The sequence below is a fragment of the Aulonocara sp. 'chitande type north' Nkhata Bay genome, linkage group LG11 (assembly GCF_057382095.1).
Source record: "Aulonocara sp. 'chitande type north' Nkhata Bay isolate Kocher_YH1m ecotype deep benthic linkage group LG11, A_spYH_male_GT1.1, whole genome shotgun sequence".
Lineage (NCBI taxonomy): Eukaryota > Metazoa > Chordata > Actinopteri > Cichliformes > Cichlidae > Aulonocara > Aulonocara sp. 'chitande type north' Nkhata Bay.
The window spans coordinates 9,427,046-9,448,125 of record NC_141354.1 but is presented as its reverse complement, the minus strand read 5'-3'; the positions used below and the strand labels follow the sequence as shown (position 1 = coordinate 9,448,125).

General features: G+C 40.5%; 3 protein-coding genes and 1 long non-coding RNA gene across 5 annotated transcripts; 3 read left to right on the top strand and 1 right to left on the bottom strand.

Annotated features, from left to right (window-relative positions):
- The first annotated feature begins 144 nt into the window (after positions 1-144).
- On the top strand, positions 145-1,836 carry LOC147318480 (uncharacterized). The gene is made up of 2 exons (XM_086310145.1): positions 145-536; positions 708-1,836. Exons 1-2 carry the CDS (start codon positions 145-147, stop codon positions 1,834-1,836), a joined length of 1,521 nt encoding a protein of 506 aa, XP_086166271.1.
- A 3,423-nt stretch (positions 1,837-5,259) lies between these two features.
- Positions 5,260-9,365, top strand: LOC147318479 (myelin-associated glycoprotein-like). Of its 2 annotated transcripts, none has more exons than XM_086309840.1 (8): positions 5,260-5,390; positions 5,593-5,952; positions 6,309-6,590; positions 7,487-7,747; positions 7,825-7,915; positions 8,144-8,233; positions 8,346-8,409; positions 8,498-9,365. In XM_086309840.1, exons 1-8 carry the CDS (start codon positions 5,342-5,344, stop codon positions 8,531-8,533), a joined length of 1,233 nt encoding a protein of 410 aa, XP_086165966.1. In that variant the 5' UTR covers positions 5,260-5,341; the 3' UTR covers positions 8,534-9,365. The 2 variants fall into 2 exon arrangements, with proteins under 2 accessions (XP_086165966.1, XP_086165965.1); XM_086309839.1 differs by having other exon boundaries at positions 8,141-8,233; positions 8,498-9,363.
- Positions 9,366-11,982: 2,617 nt separating this feature from the next.
- LOC147318478 (uncharacterized) lies at positions 11,983-17,422 on the bottom strand. Its single transcript, XR_015131379.1, has 4 exons — positions 17,196-17,422; positions 12,930-12,991; positions 12,660-12,722; positions 11,983-12,493 (listed from the first exon to the last, which is right to left on the bottom strand). It is a non-coding gene; the product is annotated as an uncharacterized LOC147318478 (long non-coding RNA).
- Positions 17,423-17,839: 417 nt separating this feature from the next.
- On the top strand, positions 17,840-20,267 carry LOC147318477 (uncharacterized). The gene is made up of 3 exons (XM_086310444.1): positions 17,840-18,061; positions 18,250-18,312; positions 18,664-20,267. Exons 1-3 carry the CDS (start codon positions 17,960-17,962, stop codon positions 19,774-19,776), a joined length of 1,278 nt encoding a protein of 425 aa, XP_086166570.1. The 5' UTR covers positions 17,840-17,959; the 3' UTR covers positions 19,777-20,267.
- Positions 20,268-21,080: the final 813 nt, after the last annotated feature.

Below are 21,080 nucleotides of genomic sequence, written 5' to 3'. Positions count from 1 at the left end.
CTTAGGCTATTGGTCACTATTTTACGAGAGAGCTCTAGTTTTGATTTATTCGGCTTGGGCAGTCCGAGCAAGGAAGGTTCGGCTGCTCACCTAGAAACTCTAGCCGCTTGGTTTTTTGCGCATCGGCGGAGGACTTTCCCGTCGATGCTTGTGGCACAATTGTTTGATCCTCCATTACAGAAGGGATGTCGCACTCGCCATCATCACCCCATTACACCTCAACCCACTCCTGCGGTTTCAGTCCGGTCAGCTGGCGACGGACCGACAGCACTCATTACCGCAGTGAGTAAACCCGACTCATTTGTTTCTATTACTCCTGTCATTGAAAATCAAAACACAGATGAACAGCAGAGGACTGTTTCCGTACACCCGGCCCCGCCTTCACGGAGGAGAAGGCGTCCTCGCAAGCAGCGTTCAGCCACCTCTACACTCACTCCTGTGCTGGTCGAAGGCTCAGGACCAGCGGCTCTGGACGCCACAGTGAGTAAAATGGACTCTGCCGGTGTCGTAAATTCCCTTCCTGTGAACATGGACATAGAGACTATAGCCACTACGGCAATTAACAATGGAGAAACTGTAAGAGGTGTAACTGAACTCCCAGTGGGGATTTTTGGACCACCGACGGACGAATGTGGCCTGAGTGCTAATGCTGGGGCAGAATTTTGCATAGACAGCCCTGAGGTAGTTAGCTCAGAGTCGGTGGGGTCAGAAACTGTTTGCTTTACCTCCAAAAACTCAGAAGATGTTCACTCTGAGACTGTGAGCTGGGAGCTAGGGAGTTCACAGCATACAGACCCAGATGACTTTTTGGCTCAGTCTGGCCATATGGAGACAGAGGTTCTCCCCAGGGCTTCCCCAGAGGCCGAACTGGAGGCCTCAGTTGCCTCTGGACCCCTGGAATTTGTTGAGCCAGCTGTAACATTCTCATCCTCTCCACCCTTCATAATAGCCATATCACCCTCAACTCAGTCCGCTGCCCAGCTAGTAACGGAGTCTGCTGCCCAGCTGGTGACTGAGTCTTCAGTCCGGTCAGCCTCTCACCTTCATCCTCAGTTGGAGGTCGATATGCCTGCTGGACCACCTCTGCCATCATTTCACCCGTCTGTCCCTGCATCGTTGGCCAGTCCACCGGGAGCAGCGGCCACACCATCATCACCTCCTCCCTCTGCAGCTACTTCTCCACCAGAGTCCCATCAGACTGCAGCGACCGCAGCACTCTCGGCTTCGCCATCTGCATCACCTACTCTACCTTCACCTTCCCCACCTGCAGACACCGCATCACCATCTTCACCTCCAGATCGACCGTCAGTAGCTGTAGCGCAGCCGGAGGTGCTCAGGGTGCTCGGAGAGCGGGAGGAGCCCGCACCGCCAGCTGTGGAGCCCTGCGAGCCGGAGCAGGAGCCCGGTGAGCCGGAGGAGCGGCTCAGCGTGGCGGAGCAGGAGCCCAGCGAGCGGGAGGAGCTCGATCTGCCCGAGCCGGAGCTCAGCGAGCGGGAGCCGGAGCTCAGCGAGCGGGAGGAGCTCGCTCTGCCCGAGCCGGAGCTCAGCGAGCCGGAGCTCAGCGAGCCGGAGCTCAGCGAGCCGGAGCTCAGCGAGCCGGAGCAGCTCAGCGAGCAGGAGCAGCTCAGCGAACCACCAGCAGAGGAGCTCGGCGAGCGGAAGGAACAACCGGCGCTGCCAGCCGAGGAGGAGCTCGGCGAGCCGAGGGAGCTCTCGCTGCCAGCCGCCGAGGTGGGGCGTGACATTACCATTGAGGCCGCCCTCAGTAAGATCCACAACACAAAATACAGCATCGTACAGAAATATCTTTTTGCTTTCTCTATTACTTTCCTTTAGTAAAGACACCTTTAGTAAAAACTTGTCTTCTGCTAATTATTTCTTCCTATTCTATGTAGACAAATCTAGGTCTGTGGACTAATAGGAAACAGCTATTTCTTCTTAAGTTAATCTTCATATCATACGCATGTAATAGAATACATCAAATCCACAAACATAAACTAGTAAAACAAAAAAACGAAGTAATTTGAAATTAATCTTTAAATGATTGTAACTTAAGTACAGATTGCCTTTGTTTCTGAAAAAGCAGAAAACGCTGCATGAACCCAGCTGTAGCGAAGTCCAGGCTGAGTGTTAAGTTGAGGGACAGTCTTTTTCTGTTCCTGCCACAAAATCCAGGTTCCTTCCTCCTGGTTAGTCCAGCTTCCCACTCTTTTCCCAACACAACTGCATCCCATCATTTCCAGTTAAGAGTCAGCATTTATGGACCAGCTCGTGGCCTCATTCTCTGCTGAAAGGTCTTCTGTCCTGTAAACTTTTATTCTCCTTGTGCTCACTCATCACAGACTGCCAATTGCTTTGCCAAAAGGTTGAGCGCACAAAGCCTCATTAAACAGTGCTTTTATGTGTGTGTTTTTTAACCTGTTTGATGGCACAATAATGGGCTTACAATATCCACCTCAACCTCAGAATCACCTCAGATCCAATTCCTGCGTCTTTTGAACAGTTCGAATAACATAAAAAGCCGATGCCGTGTCATTTCAGAGAATTGGGGCCTCATTTGTCATGTGATTTATATTTGTAAAAAAAAATAAAAATAAAAGTCCCCTTTTGCGGTCTATCCTTCAGGCTCAGGTCCTCTATCAGAGGCCTGGGAGCTTGAGGGTCCTGTGCAGTATCTTAGCTGGGGTCTTGGCTGGTGTGATAGACCCCAGCCTCTATGGATCTTGTGCTCAGAGCTTGCTCCTGTGCTGCCATGATTAGTGCCTCTGTGCCTCTTTCAGTCCAGCTTTGTCTAGCCACTGGTAGGATTTCTGGATGTCAGCCACCTCCTCTATCTGCCAATGATGTATACAGTCCAGGGGTCTGTCCTTCCATGGTAGTTCCTCCTCTTTCTTGGGTTTCTGCTTAGGGTATTCACTGAGCACGCGGCTGGTGGGATGTTCAGGCCTATGCAGAACAGCGCTGGGGACAGAGCATCGCCTTGGCTTGATGGTGACTTGTGCTATGGGCTTGAAGTTGGCCTCTAGTGTTGTATGCCACAGTCCCATTAAGTTCCTGATGAAGGCTCTTAGGGTCCTGTTGATCTTGTACAGTTCTAGGCATTCCAGGCATTTCATAATCCTTCTTGTAACCCAGACCTTCCCAAAGTGTGGGGCCCGCCCCCTAGGGAGGGGCACAGAGCCATTGCAGGGGGCGCAGTATGAAAAGGGGAACATTTTTCTTGTAAAAACAAAGGGGGGCCCAGCAAAAAAAGTTTTGGGAGTCACTGTTGTAACCAATCCAGGCAATGCACAGATTGGTCCGTCTAGCCTTGCAGTCTCAGGTGACTGTTCTACTGGTGTTTCGCTCCTCTGATATTCTTGCCAATTCCTTTCTGTGCCACGCTCATGTGCTTATGTGTGTGTGTATAAATATAGTTATATTATCTTAGGTATAGTGGTTGTATAGTAGTGTTGGACAGAGTAAGACGGCCACAGTGATAGACATAGCGATACCGAATGACAGCAACATCAGGAAGAATGTACACAAGAAGCTGGAGAAGTACCAAGTGCTCAGAGAAAAGCTCCAGAAAATGTGGAGGGTGAAGAGCCACATGGCACAGCATAGAAGAGCCACCTTGGTGGGACAAGGCTCAGCTGTTCATCTGCACCTAAAGGACAAAGGTCACTCTTTCAAGGATGCCAATGTTCACATTTTGGAAAGAGAAGACAAATGGTTTAAAAGAAGAGTGAAAGAAGCCATCTATGTCCTCTGTGAACGGCCATCTTTGAACAAGGTTAGTGGCTTACAACACCAATTCTCTGCCATCTATAATCCAGTTTTGAGATCCCTCCCCAGACACCTTAACACCCACCTACATCCTGGGCCATTTGACCTCAGTAAATCACATGATAGGGTGGGGCTAGCTTTCATGGTGGGTTCACCTGAAACCTTGGTTGATTGTGACCCACACCCGTTTTCACACCTTTGCTCATGTGATTAGGTAGAGGACAAATAGGGGGTCCATGTTCCTCTTGGGGACACTCCCACAGGGCTTAAAATCTGGGACTCTCCACCATTTGACCTTCTTGAATGAGAGGTGAAAGGTCTTAAAGCAACTTAAAGAAGTCCAGACACTTTTCTTTCCAAGCTACTTAGACTAAGATGACCTGGATCACTGAGACCTTTCACAGACATACAATATATGAAAGAAAGGTTAGATTTTGTGTTTGACTTAAATCAGTGGTTCCCAAACTTTTTTTGCTAGGCCCCCTTTGTTTTACAAGAAAAATGTTCGCACCCCCCCCCCCCCCCCCCTTTCTCACGCATGCACGCACACGCACAAACACATCCTCCAACCACACACACCCATATTTTGCTCCATTGCGGTTTCTTTCACACCTCAAACATTTAGTAAACAATTAAGCAAATACAAGTAATCTGCAATAAATTACAGGTAGTAAGAAAGTAAACTACTAACTCTATTACGCTACGTCCACACCTACACGGGTATTTTTGAAAACGCAGCTGTTTCTTCCACACGTAAACGGCGTTTCGAATCACCGAAAACGCAGATTTTTTAAAACTCCTTTTTTTCTGTTTACGTGTGGACGAGGAATACAGAGTTGGTCACGCAACGTCAAAGGTATGTGCCTTTTTCACGTCACGCTGTGCACCACGTTATGGTTTACATGAGATGAATTACAGAATGGCAGGTAGAGACAAAATACTGTTAATCTGACTATCTTCAAGTTTTACACACTAACATATACACACGCAGTTACTGTCCCTCCATTTAGAAAGGCAGAGGCGTCACGGTGTAATTATTTTACTGTATGTGTGTAATAATATTCAACATTGCTATCAATGCATTTTTCAAAAAATGCCTCTCTGTGCAAAATGGGCTTAAAAACATAAACAACTGTAGGATACTGTTTGTCCGTGATTTGGAGAGCCCAGTGCGTGCTCCCGACGCAGGGAAAACCAATCCTGCAGGGGAGACCTACCTTGGCACTTGTGCAGGTGAAGCCAAAGGGCAGATATGCTTCGCCATATTTTCTAGTCTTTGGCTTAGAATGAAGTTGGTTTGAAAACATATTCAGCGATGCTTCATCTCCTGCTTTGCATTTCTGTGGGCGCCCTGTGCCAGCAGTGTCCAAGCGTTTTGTTTTTTCTTCCCCCCCCCTTTTCAGACCGTGCCCCCCCTGCAATGGCTCTGCACCCCCCCTGGGGGGCGGGCCCCACACTTTGGGAAGGTCTGACTTAAATGTACTGTGTCAAAAGAAGAACAGAAACTATCATGTCATATTTTTACAAAGAGAAAAAACAGCAGCTTTATCACTTTATTTGCTGAAGTGAAGAGATGAATGCTCTACAGTGGCTTTTGTTGTCCATGTGCATTTGCTCCAAAGGTATGTGTGTTCTGTATAATGTATAAATTCTTAAAATATACAGAGTTAAACAGTATGTGTTTTGTTTTGTTTTTTTTTATCTTATTTAGCTGAGGAAAAAAATTTCATTATTAAGATTTTGTCCTGTGCATTGTCTTCCTCTCATTGTTTACCCTGTTTTTGTTTGTTTCTTCATCACGTTTTGCTCTCAAATTTATTGCAGTGACTCAACCTGAAGCTTCATCTTGGACTGCTGCTGTGTCATCCTCAGTGAAAGGTCTCCTTGGATCATGTGTGGTGATCCCCTGCTCTTATAACTACCCAGATCCAAAAACCAATACCACAAGCTTTACAGGGATCTGGTACAATGACAATGATCAAGTCGTCTATCATTCTGATGCATCTCAAACCCCGGGTCAGTTTCGGAATAGGACAAAGCTGCTGGGAGACCTCAGCAAGAAGAACTGTTCTCTGATGATTGATGATCTTCAACAAAGTGATGTGGGGCCTTTATATTTCCGGATTGAAATTAAAGGCTATGACCAGTACTCCTACAAAAATAACAAAGTCTCTATTTCAGTCAGTATGTAAAATAATTTATTTTAAAAATTATTGTAAGCATGTTGTGAATATTAGCATAACTATATTTGTGAAAAGATAACATCAGTAATATCCAACGGATGTTTTCACTGTTTTGTTTGCAATAAAATAGGAAATATCTCTCCATTAAATAATCCCTATGCCCAGTCACTGTTTTTAATCTATTTTACTTTTTACAGTTAAATACTTATCAAATCAATTCACTTGATCAAAATTGATAGCTGCATAAAACACAACATCAGCAGCTATACTGTTTAAGTGCATTTGTATTTCCAATACAGTACACTTACCTTCACAACTGCATTTGGTTTATGACTATAATCTTTTTTGTTAACACAGGTCAACCTGATTTATCTGTGCAAGAGGAAGTAAAGGAGGGTGAGAATGTGTCTGCATCCTGCTCCGTGTTTCACTCCTGCCCCACATATCCACCTTCTTTCATCTGGAGTCACTTTGGAGAACAGCAAAATCAAACACAGCAGCTTCATGAAGGCCAGTGGAATTCAACATCTACTCTGACCTTTCGCCCAAACCGCTCTGATCACAACAAGCCTTTAAAATGCAGAGTAACATACCATCGAGGGCTGCACCTGGAAACATCTAAGATACTTCAAGTAAAATGTAAGTATACTGTATCAGTTTATACTAATAGCAGATAATTCTACCAGTGCAGATAATCAAATTCGGGTGAAAACGGGTGAAAACCCGTTTTTATCAGTTATGTGAAATTGCCAGAGCAAAGCCTTATCTTCCTCCAAAAGACCTAGAAAAACCTTTTCATGCCTTCATCACCTCTGGACTGGACTACTGCAATTCTCTCTATTTGGGTCTTCAACACTCATTTCTCCATTGCTTGCAGGTAGACCAAAATGCTGCTGCACGTCTTTTAGTGTTAGAATGTATGAACATATCACTCCAGTTTTAGCAAATTTACACTGGCTCCCTGTCTAATATCATGTTGATTTTAAGATTCTTTCACTTACTTTTAAAGTTAAATGATATGGCGCCCAGTTATTTAAGCAAACTCCTCAACATGTATAACCCCAAAAGAGCACTGAGATCGTCTAGCCAGATGCTCTTACTACAGCCAAGGTCTCGATTGAAGCATAGAGGAGATCGGGCCTTCGCAGTTGCAGTGCCTAGACTCTGGAATAATCTGCCAGATGATATTCGTACTTCAGAGTCTATTCAGTCTTTTTAAATTGTATCTTAAAACTCACTTTTTTAGTGTTGGCTTTTAATTCAAGTTTAGTTTGAGTAGCATCACGCTTGTTTTATGTTTGTTAATGCATTTTTTTTCTATTGTTTTCTCTTGTTCTTAATTAATTGTAAAACACTTTGTTGCTTTTAAATGTGATATAGGAATACATTTTGATTTGATTTAGATTTTAAAGCTTTAATTTAAAGGTTGAGTATAAGTCAGATGTAAATGAGGGAGAATCTGTACACCTGAAGTTCTCCAGTGATGCTAACAGGATATGATAAATCCCCACTAATTATATTTCTTGTCCTTAAAGCTGCCCCTGACATCAAGACTTCCTCAAAGTGCTCCTCTGAGAACGGCATCATAAAGTGTGACTGTATCGTAGAGTCCGAGCCTCCCAGCATGGTCTATTTTATTTTGGGTGACAGAGTCATGCAAAGCAGCAAAGCAGAGAAAAATGGCTCTGTTACTATTGAGACTCTGCAGACAGACTTTGGGTCTTTCAGGCGTGTGCAGTGCCTGGCAAACAACGTGGTGGGATATGACAACATCTTGCTCTCTTTACCTGTTAATGGTAAGAAAGACTTAAGATGCACTGATCTCTCTGTTTTTACATGACAAAAACACTCATTATGGTTTCTATCTGGACAGACAACATGCAGAATATTCTTATCTCATCTGGAGCAGGTGTGATTTTTCTGATTATTCTGATAGGAAGTGGGTTGGGAGTTGTTAAAAAATGGTAAGTTGTCATGAACATAATCATTGAAAATAAGCATTTGTTATTATTGCATCATTTGTGAAATAATAGTCATAATTACAACCAAATGAACACCAGAATGTATGTGTGTGTGTGCAGATCGATAGATCGATAGATAGATATTTTAAATATCTATGTCTTTTTGGTTAGAGGCTGTGAAAAGTGTCAGTTTCCTTTCTCATTTAATTAAAAACATTTTATTGCCAGCAGGGGGAGATCAAGAGACACAACAACCACTAACCTGAGCACCATGATGTCAGACAGACCTGTGGAGCTCCCTCATAGTGCCCCACAAAAAAGGTTTTAATTCTTCACTTCTGTTTGAAAACAAACAAATCTTACTGATGATTAAATATGATTTAAGAAGATATGCAACTAGATTTAATCTTTACCTTTTGCATTCTTTCTCCAGAAAAAACCGCTGTAACGATATCCCTTGCCCTGACATGTACAACAACCCTCCTGTCTATGGCAATGTAGGGATAAGTAATGTTTCCTTCATTAGTTCATTCATTTTGTGCATGCATGAAAAGGGGAGTGAATTAATCTTGTTTCTCTGTGCAGACTGACTGCGATGAGTCAATATACAACAATGTGTAGCGTGTGGAAAACCAGCTGCAGTCCATGTTTGTGTCTTCTGATATGAATCAAGAAAAACATCCTTGTGCAACTTAATCACATATTTCTATCATATATTTTTCACACTGTCTTTGGAAAATAGAGTAAGTAAATAGTATTTGTTAAAGTGCTCTTGTTAATCTCATCTAGAACATTTCCTTTGGCTTATCAAATTATATTGTTTAAAAAATTACCAATAACGTATTGTAAAAATCTTTAAGTTGCTAGGTCGCAAAGGTTGCAGATTTAAAAAAATTCAATCGCAAAATTATTATTATGAAGTATATAATATATGACATATTTTTTTTCACAAATGTGTAATTCACATTTGTACATTCTTACTGTAGGTTTGTAAAAATCTACACTAAGAATGTACTCATGTTCAAAATTATCGCAACATATTGTCTGATTAAATTATGTGCAAACTTGTCAAATTACTAAAAATGTTTTGAAACTATGTTGTTCATTATTTATACTCAATATCATTTTTCTTTATTATTACCTTTGTTAAGAGCTGTTATGGGTTATCAAATACAACATCAGTCAAGTTATATGATATTGGTCTATCAGCACAGGTCTAGTTGAAGGATGTTTGACCTTCATGGGGTGTGGGTATTTGTGGAGAATAACTATAGATTAGTCTTGAGCATTTATGCAAAATGAAATAAAGAACAAAAAAAGTGTGTTATTCAACCATATTTAATGTCTTACACAATCGTTTACACAGTGATGTTTTAAAATAAAAAAATTTAAAAAACTACCATCAGAATTATTCATGTATGTTTTTGCTTTATGAAGCCATGTTACACATTCTATGCTAATTTCCTTCTGTTTCCTATTACCACTGCAATATACTCACGGCCTGTTTTATATTTTGATACATGACCAAAGTTCTTGCAATTCAATTGCAACACAAGTAAGACTAATTGGTAATCAGGTCTGGATTTTGCAGGCCAGCATGCCAAGGTGAACAAATGTAGTAAATGCTGCTTTGAAAAAATGATTTTGAATATTTGATCGAGATTAGTGGAATTGCTCAGAGTTTTATTAGTTTGATCTTTCTGTTGTTAGAAATGTGTGGAAAAGGTTTAATTCAAAGACTTACAACAATCATCTGTGCCAGAGACAGCTTGCTTTCAACTCAAGTTAACACAGACCTTTATATCAAAGATATTTAAACAGACTGTGACTCAGTAGTCAATGAAAATATTAATACTGGTCAGAAGATGGGGCTGTTAACCAAAATTTAAATATAGCAGTTCCTGAAAAGGTTCAGCAAAAAATCTGAATTTGAAATATTGAAAAACATGAACATGCAACAATAGATAAAATGGAATATGGTTTATTCTTCATTAAACATTACAAAGCACAAAATAAAACCAAGAAAAACATGCTCAAAAGTCACAGAGTAAAGCATGTGTGTAAAAAAAAAGAAAAAAAAAAAAGTGATTAATATTTGAAGTCATATGAAGGTGATGTAAACTAACGGACACCATCAGTCCAGAAAACAACAAACTGAAAACATCAGAAATTAACCACCACCACAACTTTCAGGAATTCAGGAAGCTGGAAATCAGAGTTAAGGGGAAGAAGAACACAATGAAGAATAGTACAAAAGGTTAAGTAAAAAAATAACATAATTCCTTTTTTGTTTACATTTTTTTCTGATATTTTCATATTCTAGATATTCTAGATACATATTTAAGCATTTTTTATTCATCTTTAGGCATAAAAAGAACATTTTAGAACTTCATTTTTTAAACATGTACTTTTTAAAGAGTTTTTTACATGTTCACTTAGGTGGACAATTTATAGTGTATAGAGTGAGACATCAATGTCCAGTGTAGTGGTTTATGTGCAAGTATACCATCGACACTGACACAAATACAAGAAAATAGCCCTTGAATAGCTGTCTACTGTAGTGACCACTATGCGTGAAACGGTTAAACATACCTGATTATATTCTGATCAGTATTAAGCAATTAAGCATAATTGACTATCAGAAAAAAAAATACCTAATACCATTTCTCTTATTCACAATCACGTATAATGATGGGTTGTGTCACGGTACTGGGTGACCCAGTTTCGTTGTATTTTGTTATTCATTTGTGTTCTAGTTTCAGTTTAGCTTATCTAGTTAATTTCTGCCATTTTAGTCCTTTGTTTTTTAGATCCTTTTGTGTCATCTGCCCCTGTAGTAAGTCTCCCTGGTTTGTGTGTCTACCTATCATGGTTCTTGCCTGTGTGGTTCTTGTTGTCCTGTTTCCTGTTTATTCTGAAAGTCTTGTTTCCATGTTCTATGTGCGTATTTCCACTGTGGTGCCATTATGGTCAATTGTGTCCGCTGTTTCTCCATGTGTGTTCACTTCCCTCTGTTACACTCAGGGGCAATTCTAGGATCAGAGCTTTGGGGGTGCTGAGCACCCAGAGAGCTGCCCATCCTGGCAAGGTAAACTTTAGTCATCACGATGAGACTTCTTCCCCGTCTCTGTCAGTCCCTGCATCCTTAAATGTCTCCAGTTGTCCCGAGTTCCCTCTGACTGTCTCCTTGGTGCATTTAAACCCCTGTTCCTCCCTGTCCTCATCGTCTGTTGTCTTCATCTCCATTATCACTCATCATAATTGTACCCTCTCTGTGCAAGTCTGCAAATTTCTTTATTAAATCATGAGATTCTTAAATTCATCAAGTCTCTCTGTGCCTGGGTCCTACACTCCAAAAATAGAAGAGTCCTTGAAATGTACAAAATATTATTACAAAATTAGAAAAATTGAGACACCTTGGCCTCTGGTACAATGTATACAATGTATGAAAAGATCTTTACTGCAGATACTACTATGGCTCTGCAGATTTTTTCTTTTCTTTTATCCTATGTCGCCTCACCTTGAGGTTGGTAAATCTGTCTATCACATTTTGGTGGTCAAGTTTCTCAAGCATTTCTCAACTGACATCACAGCCAGGTGCTGGAGTTTGCTTTGACCCATGGTCCTTCTCAGCCAGGTATGGAGCTGACTCAAGACACTAAAAGACCTTTCACAGCTACAGCTGCTAGCTGGGTTTGTTAGGGCAACCTGAATAACAGTTTTCAGTGTGGGGACGATCTGATTATCCAGAAGATTGTACAATGTTAACATATCTGGGATGGCACCAGCCTCATTCTTGAGCTTCAAAAAGGTTTTGGCAACCGTGACTTCCTCTGACTGAAGTTCAATATGGTAATGCAGTGCCAGGGCTGACAACCCAGTTTGTTTTGCAGATTCTGTACAGCAGCTTTAATATAGGGAGAAAACAACTTCCAGATTGTACGAGTAAAATTAGTTTAACAGTTTCTGTTTTGCCTGTGTCCCGAATTCGAAAATGTTGAGCAACAGAACAAACCAACAGAGGCTCAGGAGAGTGCAATCAGACAAGGAGTTTATTAAACACACGCAGGAGGAGAAGTATACAGCACCACACCAGCAAAACGTCTCCTGCTAAGAATACACGTGGAAGTGTTTTATAACATCAGGGTTCACGCCCCTTCTCGCTTCGATTACAGATCAGATACATCGATTTGCAGTAAATGGTACATCTTAAATGGCTAAAAACAGACACCAAAGTTCCCTTTTCTATAACACCTTCCATACATGGCAATAAATTTCAAGCCTACATGGTCCCTGAGGGCTTGTCCTCTTCTTGACGGGTCTTCTGTCATCTGTTACCAAGTAGACTAAAATGCAGTCAGAAGCTAAATGAGTTTCAGGCCTTTGGTCTGGCAGGTTTTTGGATTATATGTGTTTGTAAGCGTGTATGTGTCTATCCTTCTATGCTCCAAGTCACCCACAATATATCGACTGAGACATCGCGCTTATCGAAGCTTGAAACCTTCAATAGACTGAGACTGAGCATCAACTCTGAATAAAGCACAGACATGCAATGTGTGTATAAACTGACTAGGGCTGCACCTGTAAGAAAAAGGTTAATAGCAGTAAGTTTCATAAACATCTTTAATGCAATATCAATGCTGTAAGGTATATTATTAATGCAATGTTAATAATGCAGGTTATATTGTTGCAGTAAAATAATTTCTGTATCTCCACACCTGTTAGTACTCCCTGTCTGTTTTCTTACCTGGTTCTTCCTGATCTTGTACTTTCTCCTCATGTTCTCCTCTTTCCTCTCTCCCTCTTTGGACTGACAATCATACACAAATAGATTGTATTCAATTAGATTTAAAAAAAAAATATATCAAGATCACTAATAAAAAAGTCCTCTCTCACTGTACTTTCAACCAAAAGGCAAATAACCAAAGCACATGTACAACTAATAAAGGATATAAATATTGAAACACTGATCCAACATTATCCTTTATTGACGGATCATTTGATCTTACACTTTTACCTGAATGTGGCTCCTGTTTTTGAAAAAACGTCCTCATATCCAATATGAACCTGGCTGTCTCTCTGTACACACACACACACACACACACACACACACACACACACACACACACACACAAAAAAAAAAAAAAACAGGAGTTATAAGGTTAATGCGCATCCAGTCAGTTAGCTAGTTAGTACCTTGGGTTCAATATCGGCACATATGATAAAATAACCAGTTTCTCTCATTATATTTCAAACAAGACAGTGGTAACAGCAGCAGGCTACGGATAATGTTAAGTTTTAGATTTTAAATAGGCTGTATAAATTTCAATGGGAGCAACAGGACGGTCAAATATCGCTGAATTTACTACAGATTAGGACGGATTGTAGGGTAGCAAACATAGTCAGGAAACACGTTTTCAACACAGCAGGTTACCTGGGTGTAATGTTTTTCAGCTAAAAACAAACATGGTCTGAGTTATACCTAACTATATAAAGAGTAACTGAAGGTTAAATGCTGAAGCACCCCCAAAAATGGGCTAAAATCGCCCCTGGTTACACTCCTGTGTATTTAAGTCTTGTGTCTCTTACTGTTGTCAGGTCGTCTGCTTATGTTCCCCCCCTTGTAGTCACAGTCATAGTTATAGTCATAGTCACAGTTAAAATCATAGTCAAACTCATAGTCTAGTCTTAGTTGTCGGTTTTGGTTTTGTTATTCATGTATCAGCCTAAATAAAGGCTTGCTTTTGTTTTTCAACCTCAGGAACCATCAAGTTGTTCTCTAAAAGTGAACACGAACTTTTTTTTTAAGTGCTTTAAAAGTGCAAAAACCCACAGCTACAAACATCTGACTGACACTACTACCTTCTAGGTATCCTATAGAAGATTCTCATTGCATCACTACATGCAACATGCAGCTTCTGCATGCAACAGTGATTGTAAGAGGACCACAAGGGGGCAGTACATAGCGGTGTGCAATACGTTTCAAAGCAGGGGCGGGTGTCCTGCAGGTTTTAGATGTGATCTGATCCAACACAGCTGATTTAAATGGCTAAATTACCTCCTCAACATGTCTTGAAGTTCTCCAGAGACCTGGTTATGTACTCATCATTTGATGCAATGGTATTTGCCTGCACATAGAGCTTACAGTGCTGTCTGTATCATCATCATCATTCATTTCATCAGTAATAAAGCATGGATGGTATCTTTTTAATCAGACTTACACTTTATTTATAAATTTGATTAAAAATAAATATGATTTACTATTAGCTAAAACATACAGATAAACTTTTGATAAATATTTGCAGCTCTGGAGGCCAGTATCCCTGAATTGGAGAGTTTGCTTCAAACCCTTGAAAAACCCCTATCTAGCCAGGCCCCTGTAGCTGATTGTAACGCTTGCTGACCCCTGGCAAGCTGTCCCAAGAAAACTGTCCCAAGCACAGGACCGCTGGGTGATGGTGATGAGGAAGCATAGTCTTAAACAGAAGCTCCAGAGGTAGCACCAACATGTTCATGTGTCTTCTCCACTCGGCGACACACCATCCAAGGATTAAATTCCAGTAACTGGCGATTCTGTTCTGAGATGTGAAGCTAGAAACACCAGCAACCATAGCCAATTGTCTTCCAGAGGCCAGAGCCTTCAATGCGCATATTAGAGTCAAACCACAAACTATATCACTCTTTCACAATAAATAATAACGCGCACAAGTTGTTTCAGTGATAACAAACTATATTAATTATAGATAATGCTGTTTATCAACAGTGAAGGCATGGATGTCAACAGATTAACACAGGTGAAACTGCCCCTGACTAGATCTTGCAGAGTGAAAAAACACAAAACAACCACTCGAGGGCCAACTGCCGAACAAAAAACACCTAATTCCATCATATTACAATAGCTATATCAAGCTATATAGTTTATGTCTTCCATATTTCCAACCATATCCATAATCACATACTGTGTATGCTACCATTGTATGTAGTGTATTATCTTACTTTTTTCATTGATTGTACTTATTTGTATTTTTGTATTTCCTTCTGATATCTGTACCTGAGCTGAGGTGACGCAAAAATGTCCCCGTTGTGGGATCAATAAAGTCTTATCTTATCTTATCTTATTGAGGGAAATTTAAAACTGCTGGCTAAGGGTAAATGTAAATTCACTAAAATCCTAATTCCAAGCAGTAATGACACCTGGTTACATTAATCAGAGGACACTAAAATCAATATTGAAAGGATGACTTTGCCAAAACAATGTCGGACTCTGTAGTTTTCTCTGGTCCCCTCCCCAATTGGACCACGAATGACAAGTTTAGCTGCATGTTCTCCTTAAATTCCTGTCTGCCTGAGTGGTGTCCCACAAATGATGTGGGCTTGATAGATAATTGGGAAACTTTCTGGAGGAAACCTCCCTTATTAGGAGGGACCGCATCCATCCCATTTTGGATGGAGCAGATCTCATGTTTAGAAATCTGGCCAAATTAATCAAAACCTCCCAAACGTGACTATCCAGAGTTGGGACGAGGAAGCAGAGTTGCAGTCTTACATGCCTCTCTGCAGCTTCTCTCATCCTGTTATCCCCAGAACCCCATCCCCTTAGAGACTGTGTCAGCTCCCAAATAGACAAGAAACAAACTAAAACCCTGCAAAAAATGACTGAAACATAAGAAATCACAATGAAAGAGCAATACAGTACATGTGGTCAGGTCTGTCATGCCCCAATCCTGGTTTTGGCACCACTGTAAACAAATGCACGACAGTCCCGACCACATGTTCGCACTTTTCAGTACACTTTTTTATTGCGGCTGTTGACTTACACACGCGGCTGCGGTTTTTCAGCAGATGCAGTGGGTGCCCATATTATTAATGTGACTGCTGCGAATTTCTTTGTTCGGCTTTAAAAGTGATTCCGATGCTAAACATGACTTCCACATGACTTTTCTGCCAGGTAACTTGCGCCCCACCTGTCAGACTTCTGCCCCACACAGGGGGGCGCATGATAGGTTCAAGCTACAAACCTATCCGCTGGAACGTTGAAGACAATATAATTACACAGCAAAGCAAGACACGAGTAGGCAAAGTTCTTCATGTTACTCATGCATGAGGGAGTCCTGCCTGGAGCCAAGTGTCGTTCCACCACTTGACCTCCGTCAGACTCTCAGCCAGGTCCCCCATAGCACTCCTTTTATTGTGGTTACATGAATATGCATAGGGTCATTAACATATAACATCTTACATAGGTATACATGTGAACAAAGAATACTGTGTGTGTGTGTGTGTGTGTGTGTGTGTGTGTGTGTGTGTGTGTGTGTGTGTGTGTGTGTGGTCAAGATGTGACCCTGTGAAGACTCCCCAAAGGCTGGTGCCAGGAGTCTAGGGCTCCATCTGAACAAAAGGCTCTTATACTTAAAGAAATATACGTGTGTTTGCTAAACCATATATCAGCAAAAGAGAAGATACGACCTCTCCTAGGAGGTGTGTGATCTATGCCAGAATACTCTGTAGAGGAGTGAACGCACTCCCCTCTTCCTGCTACACAGAGTTGTTACAGACCTCCTTGGATGAGACATTCTTCCAATCTACAAATGATTATATACTTCTAAGCATATATGGTTAAATATTTCTAAGCATAAATGACAATCAACAATACAAAACCTAACAGCGCACCACACACTTTGAGAATTACTGGCATAACCAAACGGAAAAAGTTTATAATTGTGAGACTACATTTCATAGTTAGCATCAAATTAGTGGCTTTAAAAAGTTAAAGAAGAAAGTAAAAGCAGAAGAAAATGCACATTTAAAAAAGCAGCATAATATGACATTACTCTACAGTAGGGATGGGTATCGTTTAGGTTTTATCCGATACCAGTGCCAAATCGGTACTTTTGAAACGGTGCCGGTGCTCAAACGGTGCTCAAACCGGTGCTTAAAGAATGGAGAACACAAAATTGGTCCAAAAACCTCTCATGTTCAGCTGTTTTTTGTAAAAATATAACAATGTTAGCCTTTTCTGCAGCTATGGGGCATATATGGCATCACTCTTGGCTGGAAGCAGTGCTTAAACAATGGAAAAAACACAAACTTTGTCCAAAAACCTCTCATGTTTAGCTGTTTTCCACTTTTTCTTTGGTCATTTTATCCTTTTTAGCCAGGGTGAAGGGAGTATCTGCCATCAAACAAGAAGACAGCTGCATGTAGCTATGATGATGTTTGCTAGTTCACCTTACATGCATTAATGTAATAACGTGGTTAGCCTACTCAACGTAAATTAGCTACTCACGCAGAGAAGAACGGCTGCTGCCATCATCATCCGTCATCATTTCTGCTACACTGGCAGGGCTAGGGGCCAGGACTCTCCTCTTCGTGTTTTTGGGGGATGTTGCATAACAGGCAACCCACCGGCAGTAGATGTGCTCGGTGTGAGGTCTCGCAGCAAGCTATCAAATACGGTGCATTTCTGGGCTTTTAAAAAAAACGCTATGCGTCGCCAGGTGTTTCATCGGATTTGAGGTGTTACCTATGGGGCGCCGTTTGTAAACTGAAACATGCCGAAATTAACAGCAACATTTTTCCACATTTAGCTCTAAATCTTACAAAAACATGTTTTTTCGAGTCATTTTTTACAACATTTAGTATAATATTTGTAACTTTTCATATTTAAAACAGGATTTTAAATGTTACATCTAAATGCTAAATGTTAAATGTAAATATTATATTTAAATGTAAATGTTAAATGTAAATATTATATTTAAATGTAAATGTTAAATGTTAAATGTAAATATTATATATAAATCTAAATGTTATATATAAATCTAAATGTTAAATGTTAAATCTAAATGTTAAATGTTAAATCTAAATGTTACGGGAAACTAAATATTTAGCTAATATGCAAATTTATTGTACGGGTCAACGGTAATACCAAAATAAAAGCTTCAAGAAAACCTCCCGCGCTAAAGTGTGCCGGTCGCGGTCAGGTTCTGTGTTTGCGCTCCTCTTACGGTCACTTTTGACTGCCATGAGCTGCTTCGACTATTCCCTACCAGCATGTCCAGCGATTTAGCTGAAAACATTGGAAGAGCCGTTTTGTCGGCCATCCAACGATTCAGCGGTAATGCACCCTCGACCTCACAAACGCCGCAGCACTTGGTAAGTTTATTGTATAGCATTTTGGACGGGTTGATAGCAGTGTTAGCAAAACTAGCAAAGCTAAATTACTTAGCTAGTCCTCAATTATTTCATTTGGTAGGCAGCAGACAGAGATCGAACATCATACAACTCTATTTATTTATTTGGTAGGTAGGTAACAGTCGTTCTTGATGTAAATGTTTCCTTAGGAATCCAGCAATGCACCTGGACCAAGTAGACCTGCCGTCTCCACTGGGATACCATACTGCTCGGTAGGCCTTCTTACACATATCATTTAGCTGACTAATTTTTGTTTTTTCTTTGGTGTAATATGTCACCTTAAATTAAATCCTGTCAAAGTAATGATTCTGATTCTACATACATTTCATCTTCTTAGGGGTCCATCACTAGCAGTGTCACATCACCACCAACAACATTCACAAGTTTTACGTCATATTTTATTACTGTTTTTGCTGTGAAGTGTCTTTTGATTGCTCACTTTCATATTTTAAAACTATTGATAAAATATTACTCTAGCTAATCTGTCACAGTACAATTGCCTCAAATTACTCATCTTTTGTTATAGAATTGTGCTCATTGAGATTTTCTGTGCCGTGTTCTAGGATGGTTACCAAGGAAGGCTTCAGATTTCCAAAGAGGAATTGGAAAATGTTCTTTCCCTGAAAACATCTTTTACTGAAGCTGCATCTATCCTTTCCATCTCCAGGCCCACTCTGTATAAGTTACTGCAAGACTATAATATCTCAGAGTCAAAATTCAATGTAATCAGTGACCATGAGTTAGATCAGATAGTGTCCCAAATAAAAACTGAACATCCAAATGTTGGAGAAGTGATGCTGATGGGTCATCTGCGTTCCAAAAACATAGTGGTTCAAAGATGGCGCGTAAGAAAGTCACTGCGGAGGGTGGACTCGGCTGGTGTTCTATCCAGGAGAAGAACTGCAGTTGCTCGGCGAGTATATTCTGTGCCTCATCCAAATTTCATATGGCACATAGATGGAAATCACAAACTGATTCGTTGGAAGTTTGTTGTTCATGGTGCAATAGATGGATACAGCAGGATGTTGATGTTTCTTCAGTGCTCCAGCAATAATCGAGCTGAGACTGTGAAAGCCCTCTTTACTGCAGCTGTTGGACAATTTGGCAGACCCCTGCATATCAGGACTGATCACGGAGGAGAGAATGCTCAGATTTGGGAGGACATGCGAGCAAGCAGGGGTGAAAGCTCTGTCTTAATGGGAAGTTCTGTGCACAACCAGAGGATTGAGCGTTTCAACCGAGACTTAAACAACAACTGTAGCCGCATTTATGCACCTATATTTTATGAATTGGAATCACTTGGTATCCTAGACTTAGAAAATGCAACAGACCTATTTTGCCTTCATTATGTGTTTCTACCACGAATCAACCGCACTTTGAAGGAATTCAAAGCTGGATATAACAATCACTCTGTTTCCACTGAAGGTAATAGAACTCCCATCCAGCTTTTTGCCTGCGGAACTCATGTGTCTCATCGTCACAACCCAGAACTTTCTACAGCAGAGGTCTCCATACCCTCCTTGTCAAACTCTGAAAGTAGGTTTGTCCCATTAAATGACAGCGATTTACAAGAGCTATATACAAGCATTCACCCTTTTGAAGAAGACAACAATAATGGTAAAACATTGTTTCAACGAACACAGCAGTATATTTTTAACAAACTTGTAAATGTGTGACCTCAACCACAGGATACCAGTGATGTTCTAAAGAGTGATGACACTTAATATTCTTAAATGCTGTACAGCAAATGCAGTTTTTGTACTACTGCAGAAGCCCCTCCCCTCTAGCAGTGATGCCTCCTGCCACATAAGGACTCAGAGTTAATGACTGACAGTGACTCATAGGCTATTCAGAAGGCTACAACCACTTTTAGTTTATGGGTAAAACCAGTTTTTCAGATTGAAGTAAAGATCAAATTCACACTGTAATACAGTATAACAGTGAAAATTATCAACACGGAACAGTCAGTCTTTAAATCAATTCACAAGATTATCTACAGTATTGTGCTAATCATTGTAAAGTTGCAATAGTCTTAATAAATGTTGCTGTTAGATGTCTAAGTAATCCTGGCTTGTTCTACAAAGCATGTTTAGTATACTCTGTGCATAAACTGTTTTGAAGTGTCCTTGTTTAAAAAAGAAAAGCTTAATAAAATTATTGTATTACACCAGTGACTTTATTGATTTGTCGTTGAAAATACAGAGTTAGCATTTTTATAAATCTATTGAAGCTTTGAAAATTATTACATTTCAACATTAAATGCAGTCAGAATTTATTTCAACTATCTTGTATGAAGCAAAGTTACTTGAAACTACAATTAATGAACAGGATTAGAGTTAACAAACCCACCATTTTAATTTCACTTTTTTTGGAACATGTTTAGATGGTGCTGAATAAAGCTCCATTCATGAGTGCTACTAAGAAGCAGTAATGAAAAGCATCATCATCAGCCATTGTTGTTTCATTCACAAAAAGCTGAAGCTCATTTGCACATGTGTGTGCAATCGGGAGATGTTTGCTTTCATCGTGAATGAATGTTATTTTAGGAGCTGGTTGAAAACCTATGGCTGGAACCTTGCTGCTCCCGGTGGCAAAAGCCAAGATGTGACCAGGCCTCAAAGCCTTCACAAATGCCTCTTCATCCTTGGTAAGAGTCCTTTCTCCAAGTGAGTCTCTCAGCTCTTCATCTAAAAACAAAGAAAAACCACCGTTAACCTGGGGACACTAAAATAGTTAAAGCTTGAGCTAACAACTAAATGATGGCTAATGTTTTTATAAAAAATACAGAGGTTCTGTCTTTGCCTTGCTTGTCAGTTGTAAGCTATCATACATCTTTATTCCTGTTTTGTGTGCGCACATGTGACATAAAAAGACAAAGTTTTACTTTAGTGTCCCGAATTGTTTCATGGCCAGACTACATTATGTGAATTTCTGCTTACTTTCGACACACTGGAGAAATTCCCGAAATTTGACCACCATC